Source organism: Camelus dromedarius, chromosome 3 (assembly GCF_036321535.1).
Source record: "Camelus dromedarius isolate mCamDro1 chromosome 3, mCamDro1.pat, whole genome shotgun sequence".
In the NCBI taxonomy this organism is placed as follows: Eukaryota; Metazoa; Chordata; class Mammalia; order Artiodactyla; family Camelidae; genus Camelus; species Camelus dromedarius.
The window spans coordinates 98,014,835-98,036,170 of record NC_087438.1 but is presented as its reverse complement, the minus strand read 5'-3'; the positions used below and the strand labels follow the sequence as shown (position 1 = coordinate 98,036,170).

At 34.7% G+C, this 21,336-nt stretch overlaps 1 protein-coding gene across 1 annotated transcript in view; it reads left to right on the top strand.

The window, feature by feature from the left end:
* The first annotated feature begins 1,985 nt into the window (after positions 1–1,985).
* The window catches only part of PFDN1 (prefoldin subunit 1), a 59,428-nt gene continuing 40,077 nt past the window's right edge, over positions 1,986–21,336 (top strand). The window contains exons 1-2 of the mRNA XM_010990778.3: positions 1,986–2,075; positions 4,733–4,899. Of these exons, the coding sequence (XP_010989080.1) occupies positions 2,043–2,075; positions 4,733–4,899 (200 nt within the window). The 5' untranslated portion in view covers positions 1,986–2,042. The remainder of the gene's footprint in view (positions 2,076–4,732; positions 4,900–21,336) is intronic.

The window sequence follows — 21,336 nt, the reverse complement described above, 5'->3', positions numbered from 1 at the left end:
TTGTGTTCCTAATTATTTTCACTATTAGGCAAGAATATATCATTGCATATCATTACGAAAACAAAAAGAGCAGATAGATTTGAAAAAAGAACGAGTACACTTTTTCTTTTTCTTTTTGAGTAAAGATAGATTTATTTAGAGAGACACATACTGCATAGAGCGCGTACGCTGTTTCAAAAGGTGACAGTAAGGCCACGAGGTGTGGGGGTTGGGTGCTCAGGTTAAAGTAAAAGTAAGTACACACTCTATAGAGTGCGGTGTCTCCAAAGACCAGGGAGCAAGAGAGGCGGCCGAGAGGTGTGGTGTTGCCAGTTTTTTTTACCACTTTTTCACTTTTTAAGTGTGGTTAAATACACATAATATAACACTTACTAGCTTAATCATTTTTAAGTGTGCAGTTCAGTGATGTTAAATACATTCGTAATGTTGTGTTACCATCACCACCAACCATCTCCAAAGCTCTTTTCATCTTGTAAAATGGAAACTTTCTACCTATTAAATAAGAACTCCTCATTCTGTCCCTTTCCCCCGGTCCCTGGCAACACCATTTATTTTCTCTGTCGTTATGATTTTGACTACACTAAGTCCCTCACATAACTGGAATCATACAGTGTTTGTCTTTTTGTGACTGGTTTATTTCACTTAGCACAATGTCCTCAAGGTTCATCCATGTTGTAGCATGTGTTAGAATTTCATTCCTTTTAAAGGCTGGATGCTATTCCATTGTATGTGGATACCACATTTTTTTTTATCAATTTGTTTGTCCACTGATGGACACTTGGATTGCTAATAAGTCTAATAAGAAAAAAAAATTTTTTTAAGGTAGAAAGCATCATGTCCATTTAAAGAGGAGTAGATGTAGTCTTATGAATTCATTGGGGAGGTTATTTATGATCAATGTGATGAGTGATAGAAAAAATAAAAAATACATAATGAAGGAGGTGGTCTGTTTGCTAGACTTTGAAAGACAAACACGACAATGCTAACTACATCAACTTAACTACAACTATTTATCAAGTACCTACTGTGTCCATTGTCCTATGCTTGGAACTTTTCATCCTGATCTTATTTATTCCTCACAATAACCCTGTTAGGTCAATAGTGTTATTCTCATATTAAATGAGGAGACAAACTATTGCTACACAGCTAGTAAATGGAACCAGATACCTAGGCCCAAGGTAGACCAAACCTTGAATATAGAGCTAATTGGTTCCAAATTCCCTGCCCTTTCCTCTCTCTCACGGGTTTTTAGAATAGGTAAAACATCCATTTCTTCTATTTCTAGCCATCCTGGTTCAAATGCCAGGTATTTCACAGTAGATTCTCAAAGTGTGGGCTGCAGATCACTTGCACCAAGTCATAAAGGGAGTTCACAGAAGTGCAAATTTCTGGGCTCCTGATCTCAAAGATTCTAAGTAATTAAGTTTGGGATGAGGACTAGAGAATGTGTTTTTGTTTTTTAATTTAAACAAACTAATTTGGCCTCTACTGAGAACCACTGTGTCTAGGTCTTCCAGGAGTGCTCCGCAGAAATAAGTTCTTGGGCAGAACACTGCAGCTAAGCCTTCTGATATTCTCCATACTGGCTTGCCTTAGGCTCAGACTGATTCCTCCTCCTCTGTTACAGCACAGGGACTTGCTGAAGGCCTGAATGATTGAAGAGGTTTTCACCTGATCTCAATTAAGCAGCACAACCAGCTTTTACCCAGCAAATTGAGATACAACACATCGCAATTTAGCTGCGTAAACTAGGCTATTTATCAAACTGCTTAAAACCGTACACGAAATCTGAGCGTTGTGCTGTGTCTAGAAGGATGTGGAGAAAAAGGCCAGGTTTGATAGGTCACGTGGGTAACAGAGACTCTGAATCCGAACCCCGGGTATTTCAGGGGTTTACTAGCGTTGGAGAGGTGGAAAACCGAGCAGGCGGACTCATGCGCAGGCGCAGAAGGAAGGGGGAAAACGATAAAACCGCCAAGGCGAGCCCTTCCCCCACCCTTTCCGGCTTTCTCCTACTGCGCAGGCGTAGAGAGTGAGTCAAGATGGCGGCCCCCGTGGATCTGGAGTTGAAGAAGGTAAAAGAGGATTTTGATCAGGCAGGAACTTCTTTTTGGAAGCTAAGGGGACTGTGGACAAGAATATCGAGTGAGGCTCGAGTCCTGAGGAAGGAAAAGAGCCCTTGGGAAATGGGGAATTATTCACCAGAGTCCTAAGACGAGACCAGGTCTCCCTAGGCTGGAGTCGGGGGCGAGCGGCCTTTTGCTGGGTAAGAACTCGTTTTGCTGGGCCTGGTGAAGTGTGACGGGCGGAGAGCTGTTCGGTTCCCTCGTTCCGAGCTCTACAGAGATTCGTTGCGCTTGGTGTCTTCAGCTTCATAGTAAGGCCTGAAGTGAGCGTTTCAAATAGGAGCCCCTTCGGACGGCTTCCCCGAGTTGAGGCAGCTGTAATTTTGCATCCTAACTTGCTTTGAACAACTCCAAATCAAATCTGTGTTTTTAGGCCGCTTATTCAATCTCGTACATTGTAAGGTCGCTGCATACGGGTCAGAGCCAGATTTTCTTGTAGTAGTATTCATCTCAGAGCTTTGGTTGTCCTCGCCGCCCCCTCCCCCCCGCTTTTTTTTTATTTTTTGAGGGGCTTGTCAAAAACAAGTTCAGTTTTTACAAATAAAGTCGTTATCAGAAGAATTGGGTTTCTGTCTTCATACATTTGCCTATATATATGTGTCGTTACTCCGAAATGTTTTCGCCTCTTAAGAGTTATCAGGATTCTACCACCAACCCAAAAGCATAACCTTTTTTTTTTTTTTTTTTCCTAGGGAAAGGGGATGAGGATTGGAAAGGATTCTAGACTTCATCTACTTTAAACCTATACTTTTCTAGAGAAGGAAACAGTTCCAGAAAAGACTCAGTCCAAGATTGGGACTAGTCCAGTATTACCTGCCTTACTCCCCATCTTTTGATCATTAGTTTAAGTTCTTTAGAAGAGCAAATTTTACTTAAGACTGTCTCCTGGTCAACCTTTGCGTAAGAAGTAGGACAGCTGAAACTGTTTTGCATAATAAATGAAGCTGTTTATTATTGCTCTGAGGAATTATATGTGTTTTGCTTTTTGTTGTTCTTGTTTTGAAACTTGTGCACTTAGTCTTTATGTGGTCTACAATGCTGTAGTATCTCAGCTTTGACAGACTACTAGTTACCTTAGCAAGTTGTACAGAGCAGTCAGGTAATTTTGTTTTGTATGTAATTTTATTTTGTACTTTACATAAAAAATAAAATTCATTTTAAGACTGCTTAAAACATTCTAAGAGTTTACACTTTTTTTCCTGTTAAAAGTTCAAATTTAAGTCAGGACTTAGTAAAGGAGCTAATAGAGTACAGCTGTGAATGAACTTAACTCAGTATTATTTGAATTTGCTGCTAGGAAACCTGTGGCCAATGAATGCAAATTAAGAAGATGATTAGAGAGAAATTGGGTAGTTTTGACAACCAATGAAGTTAAGTTAAAAAAACTTATTTAAAGGTCTTCTAATTTCTTTATAAGGTCTTTTTGGAGGGGTGGAGATTAGTAGGAAATTTTAGGTACCTCTCCTTCCCCAAAGTAAATCTTTTGAAACATTACTAGTAGGTGAGAACAGTCAGAATAAAAGTTAGGTAGTAGCTTTTGCTATTTATTGCAGTTAGAAATGTTAAGGCATTAATTTGACAGCAGGTGAAAGCCATTCTAGGCACTTAAACAAGAGTATCCAAGAGTTAAGGGTCAAATTTGGCTTGTTACATGGGTATGAAAATCATGAATGCAGTTCTACCAGTGCTTTGAATTGTTTTTGTCTTTCTTTTAAAATATTCATTTTCTGAATATTGCTGTAGACAGTAGAATAGAAAGATTTCTAAACTAGAGGTTGGAAGAAATGGATTTAAGTATTTGTTTTCCAGCTAATAGTTGTTAAACCCAGTGCTGGTCATTTATATCTCTTTAACATATTTAGTTACCTAATTTGTAAACTATAGTGATGAAACCACCATCCCTAACTCAAGATTAATGAAAAGAGTAAATGAGATATTTATTATTATGTCAGTGTTCTCATATTAATATTCACATGTTAATATTTCAAACAAATATAGGAGAGTACTTTGAAACCTAATTGTGTAATACAAGTGTAGTGAATTGTAACATTCATGGTTCTTGCTTTGGATTTCTGGGTTTCATCCTCTAACTATTGTAATTAGTGCTTTTATTACTCCTTGGATTCCTGCTACATGATACGGTTATTTAAATTGCCTTTGTTCTGCTTCTTCAAGTAGATTCCGTCTTCTGAGGACTAGGTAAATTCAGTACAGTTGATCCTTGAACAATACAGATTTGAACTGCATGGATCCATTTATGTGCAGATTTTAAAAAACAATAAATACTGGAGTACTACACATTGTGTGGTTGGTTGAATGCACATATGTAGAACCGAGGATACAGAGGAACTGCTATATGAAGGCCAACTATAAATTATACTTGGATTTTCAACTGCATGGAGGGTCAGTACCCCAATCCTCGAATTGTTCAAGGGTCAAATGTATTTAGCATAGTGGCTTGATAGTTTACAATTATGTTGACTTTTATTAATGTTTGCTGTGGTACCTTTTACAGCTTTGTCTCTGGTTTGCATGCTTTATTTTAATATATGTAGATTTGACTAAAATGTTTCATCTACTAAATCAAGAACTTGTTTTTTTATTAGGCCTTCACAGAACTTCAAGCCAAAGTTATTGACACTCAGCAAAAGGTGAAGCTTGCAGACATACAGATTGAACAGCTAAACAGAACGAAAAAGCACGCACATCTTACAGATACAGAGATTATGACTTTGGTAGATGAGACTAACATGTATGAAGGTGTGGGAAGAATGTAAGTAAAATATATCTTTAAGGGGGTTATCTCGAAAGAGGTTTGTCTGAATTAAATAATAGAATTTGTTCACTTTAAAACTTGGGTTAAAGTATCATAGTAGCTTTAAAGATCATCTGGTCAAATATCTTTTTTTTTTAAGAGAAACTGAACTTCACATAGATGTGTTTAATGTTAAACTTTGAAGTACTTATCTTAAATATTTATTTCCCTGTTCTTTCTACAATTAGGTATGTAAGTGTGTAACTTCAATGGTAAAAATATGATTTGTTATGAAAAGGTGTTTATAGTATACACACATAGTTTTAGGTATGAAGATTTATTTAAGTAGCTTGTAATTTTAGCCTCCCCTTCCCTATCTAATTTTTAGTAGCCATACAAATCATAAATCTTTTAGATGTCTGACCAGTGTTGTAAAATAAAAATAAAGATTCAGTTTAAGTGCACATTCTGTTGTACATGAGAAATCTAGTAAACCAATTTACCTTTTGTTTATTCTAATTATTGTTATGTGATTAACTGCCTACATTTCACTTATTTTCTTTTAAAAACTTTATTACCCTTATGAGAATAGATCTGCTTCATGTTCTCTAAGTAGTAAATACGAATGGAAAAGCCCTTAACTACAGGTCACATTCCATTACAGTGAGCTAAAAGGAGACTGATTTTTTTTTTCTTTAAGTGGGGAAGTACAGGAGGAGGGGTTTTCTGGAATTTGGTCTTTGAATATTACTTAGTAAGTGGACCATTACTTAAGTTTGGAGATCTTTTAGTTGGAAAGGAATTTGACCTCAGTCTTAGGATGACTTGTTTTGTGATTGATTTGAAGGAAGCATAACATGTGTAACATTTAGTAATGACTTTGGAATGACATCATGAGAAATAGACCCTGCTCATGACTAGCTAATCTATATCTTTCTGGAAAAGAGATAGATTATAATAAACTGTTCATCTGATTTGCTTCCTCAGAATAAACAGTATACCACAAATAACTTTTATCTCTGGAGTTTGTATTTTTCATCTTAGCTTGTTTTAAAAGGAAAAGAATCTCAATTTGAGAGTTTGTTACTAGGACAGAAAAGAGTTGGGAAGATAACAATGTAGAATCCTTGAATGTGTGTCTATGTAGTATGAAGTATATTGTTGGCATTCACTATAGGATAATTTATCCTTAATGTGAATATCCTTTAGTTTTAAAACAGTAATGCTAGCTTTTCTGTCATGCTTGTCAATATGTTGCTCTTGGATTTCACATCATTACATGCCTTTGTTTGCAACAGCTAAAGAATCTCTTTTTCCAAAATAGGAAAACTGACTGTCTTTGGCCTTTCGATCTACAGTGAAGTTTTAATTTTTAATTAGAATAATTTCACTTATTAAACATTCTGCAGAAATGATAGGAAAGTTGCTTTTCTTTGCATACTGCCTAAAGTGCTACATATTCCACACAAAGAATTTTAGAGTTGAGAGGCTAGTATTTGAATTGGTTAATGGTAGAACAGTAGTGTTTCTGGAAGATTTATTTCATATCAATTTTGTTTCTAAAAAGAAATGTGTTGTTTTAAATGTTTAGATAAAATGGAATACCTATGTGGTTTCAAACTTTGGTTTTAAATTTAACCTTTGACCTTTGCTTTCTGTGCCTCTCTGGCAGTGTGAATTTGACCCTGCATTTGAAGGGGCATGTAAGGTAAATAGTGTTTGTTGTTTGGCTAGCATATTAGTGCCCTCAGGAAGAAAAGACTTGCTGAGTATTAGTCTAGTCATGAGGATGTTCTCTTTCTTGATGCTAAACCTGAAATATCTATTTCTGAATTTATAGTCTTGAGTAATCTTGCGTATCGTGATTCACTTCTTTAACGCTAGTCTTTACCTTAATTTGTCTTTTCTTTTCCTTTTTGAGTATTATTTGGGAATTCTAATTAGAATACTAATTTTTCTCAAACTGTTGTTTTAAAACCAACAATTAATGAAATTCAAACCACTACTTTTTTGTTTTATAACCTGCAGTAGATTTCTGTCATCATTGAAATTCAGGCCTCGTTGTGTCTTGCGTGGAGTATGGCAATAGCTTTCTTAACTGTTCTTTCTGCCTTTATTCTGTTCGTCCAGATGTTTTCTTCACACATCTGCCAGAATTGATCATGTCATTATTCTTCGTAAAATCCTTGTTCATCCTCTTTGCTCATGGGGTAGAATCTAAACTTGTTAACCTAACCTTCATGATTATTCATAATCTGACCTTAATTTATCCTTCTAGCCTTGAATTCCGCTAGTTTCTTTTCCCAGACTCAGAATAGCATATAAATTTCATCTCATGGACTTACCTCCTTCCATTGATTGAGAAGGAGTTTGAGTCTCATGCAGGCTTAAACATGCTTTAATTTGATTAGAGAAGTCTGTTTTGGAGTGAGAGTAGAAGAGTAGTAGCACATGTACCCCAAATTGTTATCCCTACCCTTGCCACAGTGGGCTTCCTCACACATGCCATGCTTTTTTCCTTCCTTCCTGGGATTGAACCCAGGACCTCGTGCATGCTCAGCATGCACTCTACCACTGAGCTATATCCTCCCCCTGTGCTTTCTTGATTTCGCTCATTTTGTCCGTCTTGGCCTGCAGCATCCCACTTTCCCTTATGAAATTCGCATCCTTCAAGACACAGCTCATCTTCTCTGAAGACTTTTACATTTTCTCTGGCAGACTTATTCACACTTTTCTGGGTGATAGCAGGGCTTTTGTTCCTATAGCTAGTAGAGCACATGGGTGGGGGTTAAGGATCAGGCGGGGGAGCAAAAGTTGATTGAGTTTGAAATTGTCCAGCCTCCCTAACTAGATTGTCAGCTCTGTGAGACCATGTACATATTTATCTTTTGTTTCCTCAGTTCTCAGCATAATGTCTGGCACAAAATAGGTGTTAAATGTGTGTTGATTTGAATTAAATATGATTCTCTTCCCTAAAATAACTGCATTCTTTTGGTTCTTTAGAAAATGTGTAGAAAGTGTCAGAGACTTAAGAATTGGAGTGTATTTTGCTGCTTTAACTTATGACTCAATAAAGATGAAATTATAAAAGGAACATATATTTTGACTAAGGTCAAAAGAATTGTTTCTGACCAAAGATATGTCCTTTGATCTGACAGGATTAATTCTTTATTAATCTTCTCTACTGAGAAGGTTGACTTAATTCTAGATGCCAGCCAGTTGCAGAGATAATCAGAATTGACAATATAGAAAAACCCAAGCCTTTAGAATTACACTGATATAATCTTTGGAGAATAAAGTCTATTCTATGTAGACTAATATCAATATAATTGTATCTATTTTATTTTCTTCATCACACAGGGTAGCAGTCAGATTTTTCTTTTTAGGGTATGCATTCAGTTTACCAAGTCATTGCAAACCCAGATGCCTTTCTAGTCATAAGTATGGAGAAAATTGGTAGTGTTACATACTTCTTATATATGGTTATTTCTGGTTTAGAACAAGGAAAATCAAACTACAGGGTAATGGATGATGAATTGCTATATACTATAAGCTCTGCATATTCATTGTTGCTCAAAGCTATAGTCCATCCAGTCTCTTGGCATCTTGCCAGCACATTTTAGTTCTCTTACTTCATATTCTTTGGAGAGGTTGTTATGTAGCCTGATACTACTACCACCAATTTCTAGTTTTGCTACTTAAGCTATTTGTGAGCTGACCTCACCGTACTGCTTTGAGAACTATGATGAAAGTTACAACCGTGGAATGATCTGTCTGAATAGTTGGAAGTGTTTGTCTTTGCATCTTTCTAGCATGCAAGGAGAGAATAGACAGATAAATATTACATGAATGTTTCTTGTATTTTTTTTTTTCATGAATAAGAACCAGTTTATAATTTATGGGAGTTTTCTTCCTTTTTATTTTGCATAGTAAAAGCTGAGTATTTTTTAAAAATTAGAATTGCTTTGAAAGTGCACACAAATGACAATTAATCTTGCTAGTGTTTGAAAGGACCATCATTAGAATAAATGTCAAATTTATTTTTATTAGCAAAAGGTATGATCCAGACCCTGATTTGATGTTAGGTCCATTATTCTAATATCCTTGTGCTTGAGCATTACATAAATAACATCTCTTCTTTTCAAAAGAGATAAATTAAGCTTTTAATTTTTTTAATAGGGGAGGAACTTGAGTAGATTAGCCTTTGAGAAGAATGATTAGTGCCTTTTAAAAACTTGAACCTAACTAAAAATAACTTTGTACCATATTTAAACTAATTTAGAGGTATGCCACCATTCTGTGGATATTTTTTACATTTAAGGAACTAAGAATGAACAATGGTATAAATCTACCAACTAGATAAGTGTCTAGCAATGCAGAAATTGTTGTTTGGGAGCGGTGTTGCTATTTCTACTTGTTGAAGTAATTTGATGGTTGATCTCTAATGGTTGAAAGATGCAGAAGTGTGAAACTTAAGATCAATGTGGCGCAGGTAGAAAATGAAAACAGTAGATGCATTCCTGATAGGTAACACAAATTTTAAAAAGTCTAAATAATTGAGTAATTTTTCAACTAATTAAAATGTAGAAATCTGAACTCTTTGTGATAGTTTGGTTGAACTACCTTTTGTTTAAAAGGTTATGTTGGTTTTGTGATTTTAATTGTTACTTTGAATGTTGATTTGTATTTTGAGTTGTGACATTTAGAAAAGCCACGATGAAACTTTGCAGTTTCTCTAAGTTTAGTTATGTTAAATATTAATTGAAAGGGATATAGTCATGCTACCTCAAGTTTTGCAGTTGCTTTACAATTTCATGTTGCTGTAGAGTTGGTATTTCAGTCAATTTGAAGTAATTTTAAAGCTGAAGATATTTTATTCCTAAGAGATTAGGAAATCAACCACAAATCTTAGTGTAGTAAATATTATTGATACTAATATTATAGTAAAAATAGTTTATATTATTCTCATTGGAACTGAGTTTGAATATTTTATTCAATGCTTACTGTAGTAGGAAAAAAAGTGCAGATGATTTTTGATGTGAGAGCCACATAGCAAATTCAAATTTATAAGCTCCTTTTATTCTCTTTTTAAAGATATTATTCTGTATTTTGGAGTAGACAAAATGAAGCAAAGGTATAATAATTTTCAAAGATAAGGAATTTTTTATTTTAGATTTTATTTTAAAGGAAGAGGAGTTCTTATGTTGAGCTGCTTTTATTAGTAGAATATGACCCACCCTTCTTATGTTTTTATACAGAGCCATATAAAGTCATGGCTTTCATTGCTCAGAGTTCTAAGGGGAAAAAAACAACTTTTCCTGTTGTGCAGGGAAAAATGACTTCAGTTTTGTTGATGTTGAGTATGTATATAACCCCAGCTGGGCATAGTCTCCTCTTCCACAGATGTAGTACTCTAGGGAGAGGAGATTTTTGAGTAATATTTTTAATTTTCTTAAGCTGTCAGTGATTCAAAAACTTGGTGTTCATTATAACTCTGCTGACTGCTGTGTAGAATGACATCACTGTTTTTATGCCAGGGGAAGTTAACAAACATTTGCGTAGGAATTACATAGCTGTGTTTCTTCTGCAGAAGAGGACTTTTAATAATTCTTTCCCTTCTTCCCCTCCCATGTCTTCCAGAATCTAGACAATCTCACTGAAACCCAGAAAATTAATTTTTAAAATATTGTGCTAAATAGAAGTCTATTGTAAGAAAGGAAAAAGAATTCTGTTGTACTTATCTTGGGATGTACAAACATGCTAAAATAAAATTTTTATATAATGTGTCCTTGTGGCGTTGCTTAGTTTAGGCTAGAATAGGTTAGGCTAGAACTTGTTCAGAAAACATAAATGTAATTGACTCCTTTCGCTACCATTATTTGGAGGACTTTGCATTTCCTGACATCAAAAGGCCTGACTTTTTTTTAAAATCTACTTTTGTTGCTTGAAAGTAACAATTGTTTAACAACATAAGAGGATACTACGGTGTATTCCAGTGGGTGATAAGCAAGAATTAATGTAGTTAAAGGAAGGAAGGGTGGAAAATACCATTACCTTGTTGTTTCTATGTAAATAAAAATGAAGGTAGCAGTAATCTTGAACTTTGTTGCTTTGTCTTTGGGGATTTGGATGCTGTTAACTGGCTTAACTCTATCTGAATTTTTCTGAAGTGGAAATCAATTTTAAACTGTACCAAGAATTTTCTGATTTTAGTTGCCACTTATCTCATAGTGGCAAATTTAGGAACAACTTCCTATCTAATCTGTTTGAGAGAGGACTGAAATGTTCATGACAAGGAACATAATCTGCTTAATGAAACATCCAAAAAGGAACCCAGAAAAAATATTGACCTGGAAGGTAAGAGTTAGTCCATATATGTGAACACACACTTGGTAATGACTTAATTGGTATTCTTTTCTTTCTTATTACTTGTATCAGGAATTGATATGAATTGCAAATATCCTTTGCCCACATGGAATAATTAGGATTATAATGTGTCGCATTCACCATTAGTGCCTGTGAATTTGTGAAGAATGTTTGCCTACTTTATTTTTAGAATTTAGGTTTGAGTGGACATGTCTGGGAGAATGTTATTGTCCTGGCCAGAAACTCTTTATTACCAACTTTAGTTCTAAGGAAGATCAATTACCATGAAACTGACCAGATTACTTGGAAGACACTATCACTTTGGCTTTGAAGAAGACTTAAAATGTTCTTATATCAAAATTTGCAGAGCAGCAGGAGTGCATTATTGAAAAATGTATCTTTAAATAGATAAGAGCATGACTGGCCTAAGCCAGGCCTTTTACATTGTTTAGCTCAGGGTAAAAAGATTTGCACCATAATATGCATCCTGGCTATGTATGTCTGAGTCTTTTGCACTTGTGCCAAAATATATTTCTATTTCTTTGTGTCTTTCTGCTTTTGTGCCAGGAGTCTTCTGTTTGTGTCCTTCAGTACTCATTGGCTAGTAATTTTTTTTTAAATATCCAGTGGTTATAGTTTATCCAGTGTTATATTTTAATTTACTAGTAAGATAAAGATCACGTCTTGGAAAAAGTTGTGGGATAGCTTGATGCTTATGTGTGGAAATGTTTGGGGTTTGATGAGGCTAGAGTAAAAGTGGTAAACATCAGAGGTGATTATTTACCAGAATAGTTAGAATACCAAATAGTGACCAAAAATAAGTGTCATGTTTAAAATAGATTAACATACTGCTGTTTCTATTTCAGGAGTAGTAGTTTGATTTAAAAATACACAGTGATTTTTAATTGGTACAGATTGAACCTAGCAGTGTGTGAGTTATTCATCTAGAACAAAGAATGTTTACATAGGATTGGGTTCCTGAAGAAACCATGATTTTTAAATAATTCCAGTGAATTCCCAGTCATTGTCTTACTTATCAGAAGGGTTTAGTCCAGGTCATCTTTCTTTCCTTCTTGATGCACTTTCTTCCCTTGGCTTCCAAACCACTTCTTGGTTTTCCTCCTCTTTTAGTGACCATTCCTTCGCAGTCTCCTATACTGTTTCTTTTTCTTTCCCATTTCCAAATGTTAGATTGACCTTGGGCTCAGCTTAACCTTCAGATTTTTTTCTCTTTTCTTGTTTATACTCAGTTTCTTAATGATCTCATCCAGGCTTATCTCTTTAAATGCTTTTTTATATACTGACAACTCCCAGAAATCTTATCTTGGAACTCTTTCCTGATTCCAAACTTGTGTATATTCACCTGCCTACTTCACATCTCCTTTTGATGATCTAATAGACATCTCAAAACTAACTTGACCAAAATAAAATTCTCATTATTTACAGATAAACCGGTTCTTTCCTCAGTCTTTTTCATTTTAGCAAATAGCTTTTTTGTCCTTCCAGTTCTTTCAAATCTTGGAGTCATCCTTGATTCCTCTCTTTCAGTCTTACTCAGTCCATTAGAAAGCACAGTCTTTAAATTTTGTCCAGAATCTGAACATTTTTACTTACCACCACTCTAGTTTTACCATTGGATTATTTTATTTGCCCTCTATCTGGGTTTCCTACCTCCATCCTTACCACTTTGTAGCTGTTCTCAACTGAGCAGCCAGAGTGATCCTTTTAAAACATGTCAACATGTGATCTAGTCAGAACCTTCAGATGAATTTCACATTTTATCAGTGAAAAAGAGAAGGGCTTCTGTATTTGCTGGTCTTTCTGAATGAAGCTGCCTTCTTAAAGATGTCTGTATGGCTTATACCTTCTCTTCCTTCAGGTCTTTACTAAAAAGACATTGAAGACTTTCACGACCACCTTATTTAAAACTAGTATATACATGCTTCCACCTCCCACTTACTTGCCTCTTTTACTCTCTCTCTTTTTTGGCTTTATTTTTCTCCTAGTACTCAACAACCATCTGGCATACTGTAATACTAATTATCTGTCTTTCTTAAATCAACTTTATTGAGCTATAAATTATATAGTAAAATGCATTCATTTTAAGAGTAGAGTTGGATGAATTTTGACAAACGTCACCACCAGTTCACTCATGATACAGAACATTTTTATCACCCTAAAATGTTCCTTGCTGCTTCCTCCAAGTCAGTCTTGTACTCCCCTAACTCCTGCTCTAGGCAACTGATAATTTGATTTCTATCACTGTAGATTAGTTTTGCCTATTTTAAAACTTTATATGGAAAAAATATATAGAATCATTATAGTGTATTCCTTTGTGTGGCTTCTTTCATTACGTGTAATGCTTCTGAGATTTATCCATGTTGTGTATATCAAGCCTCCTCATGGACTGTATATTGGGCTTCCGTTCCAGTTATTTAAGTACTCTTGCTTCTGCCCTTCTCCTTGTGCTTGCCAATTTCATCCTCAGGTTGGCTGCTGAAGTTCCAAGGGTTTCATTCAGACATGACAGCATCCAGAGTTAGAAAGTATCATGTTTTCTGTGTCACTTTTGTTGAAGCAGAGAAGTCTTTCCCAGAAGTCTTCAAAAGGACCACCTCTCGTATTTTCATGATAAGAACTGAGCTATATGCTTGGCTTAAATCTTGGATGTTGGAACTGCCACGATTGGATAAGACTAGTCAAGATTTACAACAGAATTCACTTCCCTGAGTTACTAGACAGTGGAGGCAACTCAAACAAAATTAGGGCTCTACTAACAAAGAGGAACAGATATTTTGTAGCCAACCAAAAGTATCTGCTGAAATCATCAACAATTACAGTGATTAACACTTGAGGGCTAGCTACATAAAATTGCTGATAACATATTTAGGGTGAATTAGGGAGAGTTTAATCAGGGAGTACAGGTAAGGAAGCTATTGAAGTAGTTCAGGGAGTATAGTAATAAGGGCATAAATTAAGGTAGCAGAAGTGAGATGGGGAGAGGAAGAGTGTCAGTATGAAAGAAAGTGATGAGTCTTAGTGATAAATTGGGAGTATGGGGACACAGAGGAGTGCTGCAGGTTAGTGACTCGGGTAAGTGGGCAAGTGATGTTATTGATAGAGACTGAAATTGAGATGGGGAAACTGATTGTATGTAGTGTTGTTATGGGTAGATAAAATGAGTTTAATTTGGGACATGTTGAATTTGAGGAGATGTGGAACATACAAGTAGAAATGACCATTAGAAGATAGTGCAGGGGATAGGGGGTTGATATTATTTTGGTAGTTATTAGCCAAGTTGAAGCCTTGAAAGTAAATGAATTCTTGAAGGGACTTTGGGTAGAAATAGCTTAGCGCAGAGCCTGCATAATGTTTGCAGTGTGGCTGTTAGAAAAGGCAGAAAGGGTTTATGAGTATAGTAGTTGATGAGGGGAACATGGGTGAAGTAGTACTAGGATGCAGCAGCATCTCTCAGAGTTAGATTTGAGTATACTGTGTTCTGTAGATTTCTTTTGCCTGAGGTATGGCAGGTCTAGGTGCCATATTTCTGTGTTACAGTTTAGTACTACCTTATTTTGTTGCTCAGATAGTTCCTCTTTGGTATTGGTCCTTTCAGGTTGTCTCTTGTATCCTTTTAACATGTCCCCAACCTGTTTCTTTATTTGTTTTAATTACTGTTTATTTTTAGAGCATAAGTTTTAGGTTTATAAAAAAACTGAGCAGAAAGTACAGAGAGCTCTCATATCCCCACCCAAAGTTTCCTCTTTATATATCTTGCACTTATGAGCATATTTGTTACAATTGAAGGATTATTGATACATTGTGATTAACTAAGGTCCACAATTTTACATTAGGGTTCACTATTTTATACAGTTATATAGGTTTTGACAAATATGTAATGTCTTGTATCTGCCATTACAGTATCATACAGAATAGTTTCACTGTCTCCCAAATCCTCTGTACTCCACCTATTCATCCTTCTTTCCCTCCCCAAACCCTTGATCTTATACTACCTCTATAGTTCTGCCTTTTCCAGAATGTCATATAGTTGGAATCATACAAAGTAGAGCCTTCTCATTACTGGCTTCTTTAACTTAGTAATAATGTATTTAAATTTTCTCCATGTATTTTCATGGCTTGATAGCTCATTTCTTTTGTTTTCTGTTTTTTTTTTTCTCACAGTGCTTCATTTTGGTAGTTCTGTTGCTATATCTTTGAGTTTATTGATGTTTTCTTCTACAGTGTCTAATTTGCTATAAAGCCTATCCAGTGAATTTTTTTAACTTTAAATATTATGCTTTTTATCACCAGAAATAGCACTTACCTCTTTTTTATCTTTTTTAAAATTGAAATATAGTTGATGTACAATATTAGTTACAAGTATACAATAATAGTGATTGGCAGTTTTTTTTTATTAAAGTATAGTCAGTTTACAATTTTGGGTCAGTCTCTGGTGTACAGCATAATGTTTCAGTCATACATGTACATACATATATTCCTTTTCATATTCTTTTTCATTATAGATTTCTATAAGATATTGAATATAATTCCCTGTGCTATGCACTAGAAACTTGTTGTTTATCTATTTTATATATAATAGTATCTGCAATTCTCAAAGTCCCAATTTATCCCTTTCCACCCCTTTCCTCCCTGGTAACCATAAGTTTCTATGTCTGTGAGTCTGTTTCTGTTTTGTAAATAAGTTCATCTTTGTCATTTTTTTAGATTCCACATTTATGTGATATCATACGGTATTTTTCTTTCTCTTTCTGGCTTACTTCACTTAGTATGACAATCTCCAGATCCATCTATGTTGCTGTAAATGGCATTATTTTATTCTTTTTCATGGCCAAGTAGTATTTCACCCACCCACACACACCCACACACACCCACCAACACCCCCTCACCCACATCCCCACACTCACAACCTTTTTATGCAGACATCTGTTAATGGACATTTAGGTTGCTTCCGTGTCTTTACTATTGTAAACAGTGCTGCTATGAACATTGGGGTGAATGTATCTTTTCGAATTAGAGCTTAGGATATATGCCCAGGAGTGGGATTGCTGGATCATATGGTAAGTCTGTTTTTACTTTTAAAGGAATCTCCGTACTGTTTTCTATAGTGGTTGCAACAAATGGCATTCTTACCAGCAGTGTAGGAGGGTTACCTTTTCTCCACACTCTCTCCAGCTTTTATTGTTTGTGGACTTTATTTTGGCTGGTGTGAGGTGATATTCTTTTTTGTATCTTTAATTACTCTGCTTGTTAAGTTCATGTCTTTTTGTTTAAATCTTAATCATATTTTTGTTACTTTTTGAAGCTTTTATCTGCTAATTGCTTTATTGCTCTCTGAATCTGTTTCTTTTGACTGAATTTTCTCCTGGTTATGGTCACATTTTTCTGTTTATGTGTCTGGTGGTATACATATATATTTGGTAAATACCCAAGTTGGTGTTTGATTTATTTTTAAACTGAGATGTAATTGACATATGACATTGTATTAGTTTGAGACGTACAACATAATGATTTGATATTTGTATATATTGTGAAGTGATTACCACAATAAGTCTAGTTAAGATCCATTGTCACACATGAACTTTTTTTTCTTCTGGTGACAATTAAGATTTACTCTGTTAGCAGCATTTAAATATACAATGCAGTATTATTAACTACAGTCATCATGCTGTACATTGCATTCCCATAAGTTATTTATTTTATAACTGGACATTTGCACCTTGTGATCACCTTTACCCATTTCACCCACTCCCCACCTCTGGCAACCATCAGTTTGTTCCTTTATTTATGAGTTTAGTGTTTTTTCTTTTAGATTGTACTTATAATCAAGATCATACATGGTTTGCCTTTCTCTGTCTGAGTTATTTCAGTTAGCATAAAGCCCTCAGGGTCTCTCCATGCTGTTACTAATGGCAAGATTTCCCTCTTTCTTTCTTTAGTGCTGAATAATAATCCATTATGTATGTGTGTGTGTGTGTGTGTGTGTGTGTGTGTGTGTCTTGTTTTTTATGTTCATCCATCCATTGAGGGACACTTAGGTTGCTACCATGTCTTGGCTATTGTAAATAATGCTGCAGTGAACATGGTGGTGCATATATCTTTTGAGTTATTGTGACATTTTCTTCAGATAAATACCTAGAAGTGGAATTGCTGGATCATATGGTAGTTCTGCTTTTAATTTTTTGAGGAACCTTCATACTGTTTTCCATAGTTGCTGCACCAGTTTGAATTCCCACCAACAATGCACAAGAGTTCCCTTTTCTCCACATCTTCACCTACGCTTGTTATTTCTTGTCTTTTTGATAAGAGCCGTTCTAATAGATGTGGGTGATGTCTTATTGTGGTTTTGACTTGCACTTCTCTGATAATTACTGTTGTTGAGCACCTTTTCAAGTATCTGTTGGTCGTCTGTATGTCTTTGGAAAAATGTCTATTCAGATTCTCTGCCCAGTTTTTAATCTGATTGTTTATTTTTTTTGCTATTGAGTTGTATGGTTTTTTTTTTTTAAACATATTTTGGATATTAACCTCTTATCAGATATATGATTTGCATATATTTTCTCCCTTTCATAGGTTGTCTTTTCATTTTATCGATGATTTCCTTTGCTGTGCAGAAGCTTTTTAGTTTGATGTAGTCCCACTTGTTTACTTTTACTTTTTTTGCCTTTGTTATTGGTGTCAAATTTAGAAAATCATTACCAAGACCAGTGTCAAAGAGCTTACTGCCTGTTTTCTTCTAGGAATTTTATGATTTCAGGTCTTCTGTTTGAGTCTTTATTCCATTTTGGATTAATTTTTGTGTATAATGTATGACATTGGTACAATTTTATTCCTTTGCATGTGGCTGTCCAGTTTACCCAGCACTGTTTATTGCAGAGACTGTCTTTTCCCATTGTATATTCTTGGTTCCCTTGTTGTACATCAATTGACAACATATGCATGGGTTTATTTCTGGACTCTGTATTCTGTTCCATTGATCTGTGTCGGTTTTATGCCAAATACCATACTGTTTTAATTACTATAGTTTTGTAATATAGTTTGAAGTCAGGGAGCAGGATGCCTCCAGCTTTGTTCCTGCTCAAGATTACTTTGGTTATTTGAGGTCTCTTATGGTCCTATACAAATTTTAGGACGGCATATTCTATTTCTGAAAATTGCTAATGGAACTTTGTTAGAAATTGCACTGAATCTGAAGATTGCTTTGGGAGGTATGGACACTTAACAGTATTCTTCCAGTCCATGAACACGAAATATCTTTCCGTTTATTTGTGTCTTCTTCAATTTCTTTTGTTAATGTCTTAGAGTTTTCAACATATAGGTCTTTCACCTCTGGTTAAATTTTTCCTATTTTGTTCTTTTCATGCAACTATAAATGGGATTATTTCTTGATTTATCTTCCTAATAGTTCACTATTAATGTTAGAAATGCAACAGATTTTTGTTTGATTTTGTATCCTGTAACTTTACCGAATTTATTAGTTCTAACAGTTTTTGATGAAGTCTTTAGGGTTTTCTGTACTGGCACATCTTGTTTTATAAGTTCTTCACTTTATTGCACTTTGCATTTATTACATTATTTACAAATTGAAAGTTTGTGACAACCCTGGATTGAGTAAGTCTTTTGGTGCCATTTTCCAACAGCATTTGCTCACTTCACATCTGTGTTCCATTTTGATAATTCTCACAGTATTTCAAACCCTCCATTAGCAAAATGATTATGACTTGGTGAAGTCTCAGGTGATGGTTAGCATTTTAAAAAAATTAAGTATTTTTTCATTAGGTATGTACTTTTTAAAAAAAGACACAATGCTCTTGCACTTTTAATGGGCCACAGTATAGTGTAAACATTAACTTTTATGTGCACTAAAAAATTAATGTGACTCATTTTATTGCAAGGTTCACTTTATTGCAGTGGCCTGGAACCACACCTGCAATATCTCTGAGGTATACTTGTATAGTAGTATGTCATCTGCATGTCATGACAATTTCATTTCTTCCTTTCCAATTTGGATGCCTTTTATTTATTTTTCTTGCTTAATTGTTCTAGTGAGACTTCTAACGTTATGTTGAAAGAAGTTGTGAGAATGGGCATCTTTGTCTTGTTCCTGATGTTAGCTGTGGGCTTGTCTATACAGCCTCTCTTATGCTGAGGTACGTTCCCTCTACATCTGCTTTGTTGAGAGTTTTTAGCATAAATGGATGTTGAATTTTGTCCTTCCTTTTTTCCATCTGTTGATATGATCTTATGATTTTTATTCTCTATTTTGTTAATGTGGTGTATCATACTGACTGATTTGCAGATGTCGAACCATCCTTGCATCCCTGGAATACATCCCGCTTGATCATGGTGTATGATTCTTTTAATGTATTGTTGTATTTGGTTTGCTGATTTTGTTGAGGGTTTTTGCATCTATATTCATCAGGGATATTGGCCAGTAATTTTGTTGTGGCATCGTTGTCTGGTTTTGGTTTCAGGGTAATGCTGGCCTCATAAAATGAATTTGAATGAGTTCCCTCCTCTTCCATTTTTTGGAAGAGTTTTAGAAGGATTGCTATTAATTCATTAAATGTTTGGTAGACACATGACCCAGCAGTTCCACTCTTGGGTATATATCCGAAAAAAGCAAAAACACTAATTCTGTGTCTGTGTATTCCTTACATCTAAAGGGAGTCTCTTCTAGGCAGCATGTAAATGGGTTGTGTGTGTTTTTTAATCCATTCAGCCACTCTGTCTTTTAGAGATTTTAGTCCACTTACATTTAAAGTAATTCTTAATAGTTATGTACTTATTCACATTTTGTTGGTTGTTATTGGCTGTTTTTGTAGTTCTGTCTGTTTTTTGCTTCTCTTGCTCTCTTCCTTTGTGGTTTGGTGACTTTCTTTAGTTGTATGTTTATATTCCTTTCTCTTTATATTTTGTGTATGTACTGTAGGTCTTGGTTTTGTGGTTACCATGAGGCTTACATTCAACAACATATCTATAAGAGTCTATTTTAGGTTGATAACAAGTTAAGTTTGATTCCTTTGTAAAGCTCAACATTATTCCCCCTGTAATGTTTTTTGTTTTTTTAAAAAGTTAAATCTATAAATTGCTTTAGGTAGTATGGATACTTCAGCAATATTAATTCTTCCAATCAGAGCACAGGATAGTTTTCCATTTTTGGAATCATCTTAAGTTACCTTTATCAATGTTGTATAGTTCTCAGGATACAAATCTTTCTACCTTCTTGGTCAGGTTTATTCCTAAGTATTTTTTTTTTTATGTGGTTTTAAAAGGGATTTTTTTTTTTCCTTTCTGATGTTTCATTGTTAGTGTAAAGAAATGCAACAGATTTCTTTTTTTAAATTTATTTATTTTTTATTTTTCAGTATTATTAGGTAGAATTGTTACGATTTACACGTATACAATATATTGCATGTAAATACATATATACAATATACTGCACATATTTTTTTTTTTAGTTTACATATATACTGATTGTTTCTAAGAACAGCGTAGAGCTTTAGCCTTTTATTTTATTTTTTTTATTGAAGTACCATTATTTACAGTGTGTCAGTTTCTGATGTACAGCACAATGTCCCAGTCATGCATATAAATATTTATATATATATTCATTTTTATATTTTTTTATTAGAGGTTATTACAAGATATTGAACATAGTTCACAGTGCTATACAGCAGGAACTTTTTTTAAAATCTATTTTTATATATAGTGGCTAACATTTGTAAATCTCAAACTCCCAAATTTATCCCTTCCCACCCACTTTCCCTAGTAACCATAAGATTATTTACTATGTCTGCAAGTCTGTTACTGTTTTGTAGATGAATTCATAGTGTCCTTTCTTTTTTTTTTAGTTTCCACGTATGAGTGATATCATATGGTATTTTTCTTTCTCTTTCTGGCTTCACATAGAATGACAATCTCTAGGTCCATCCATGTTGCTGCAAATGACATTATTTTATTCTTTTTTATGGCTGAGTAGTATTTCATTGTATGTGTACGTGTGTACATATATACCTACATACCTACATACATACACGCACACATATATACATACATTTATGCATGTAT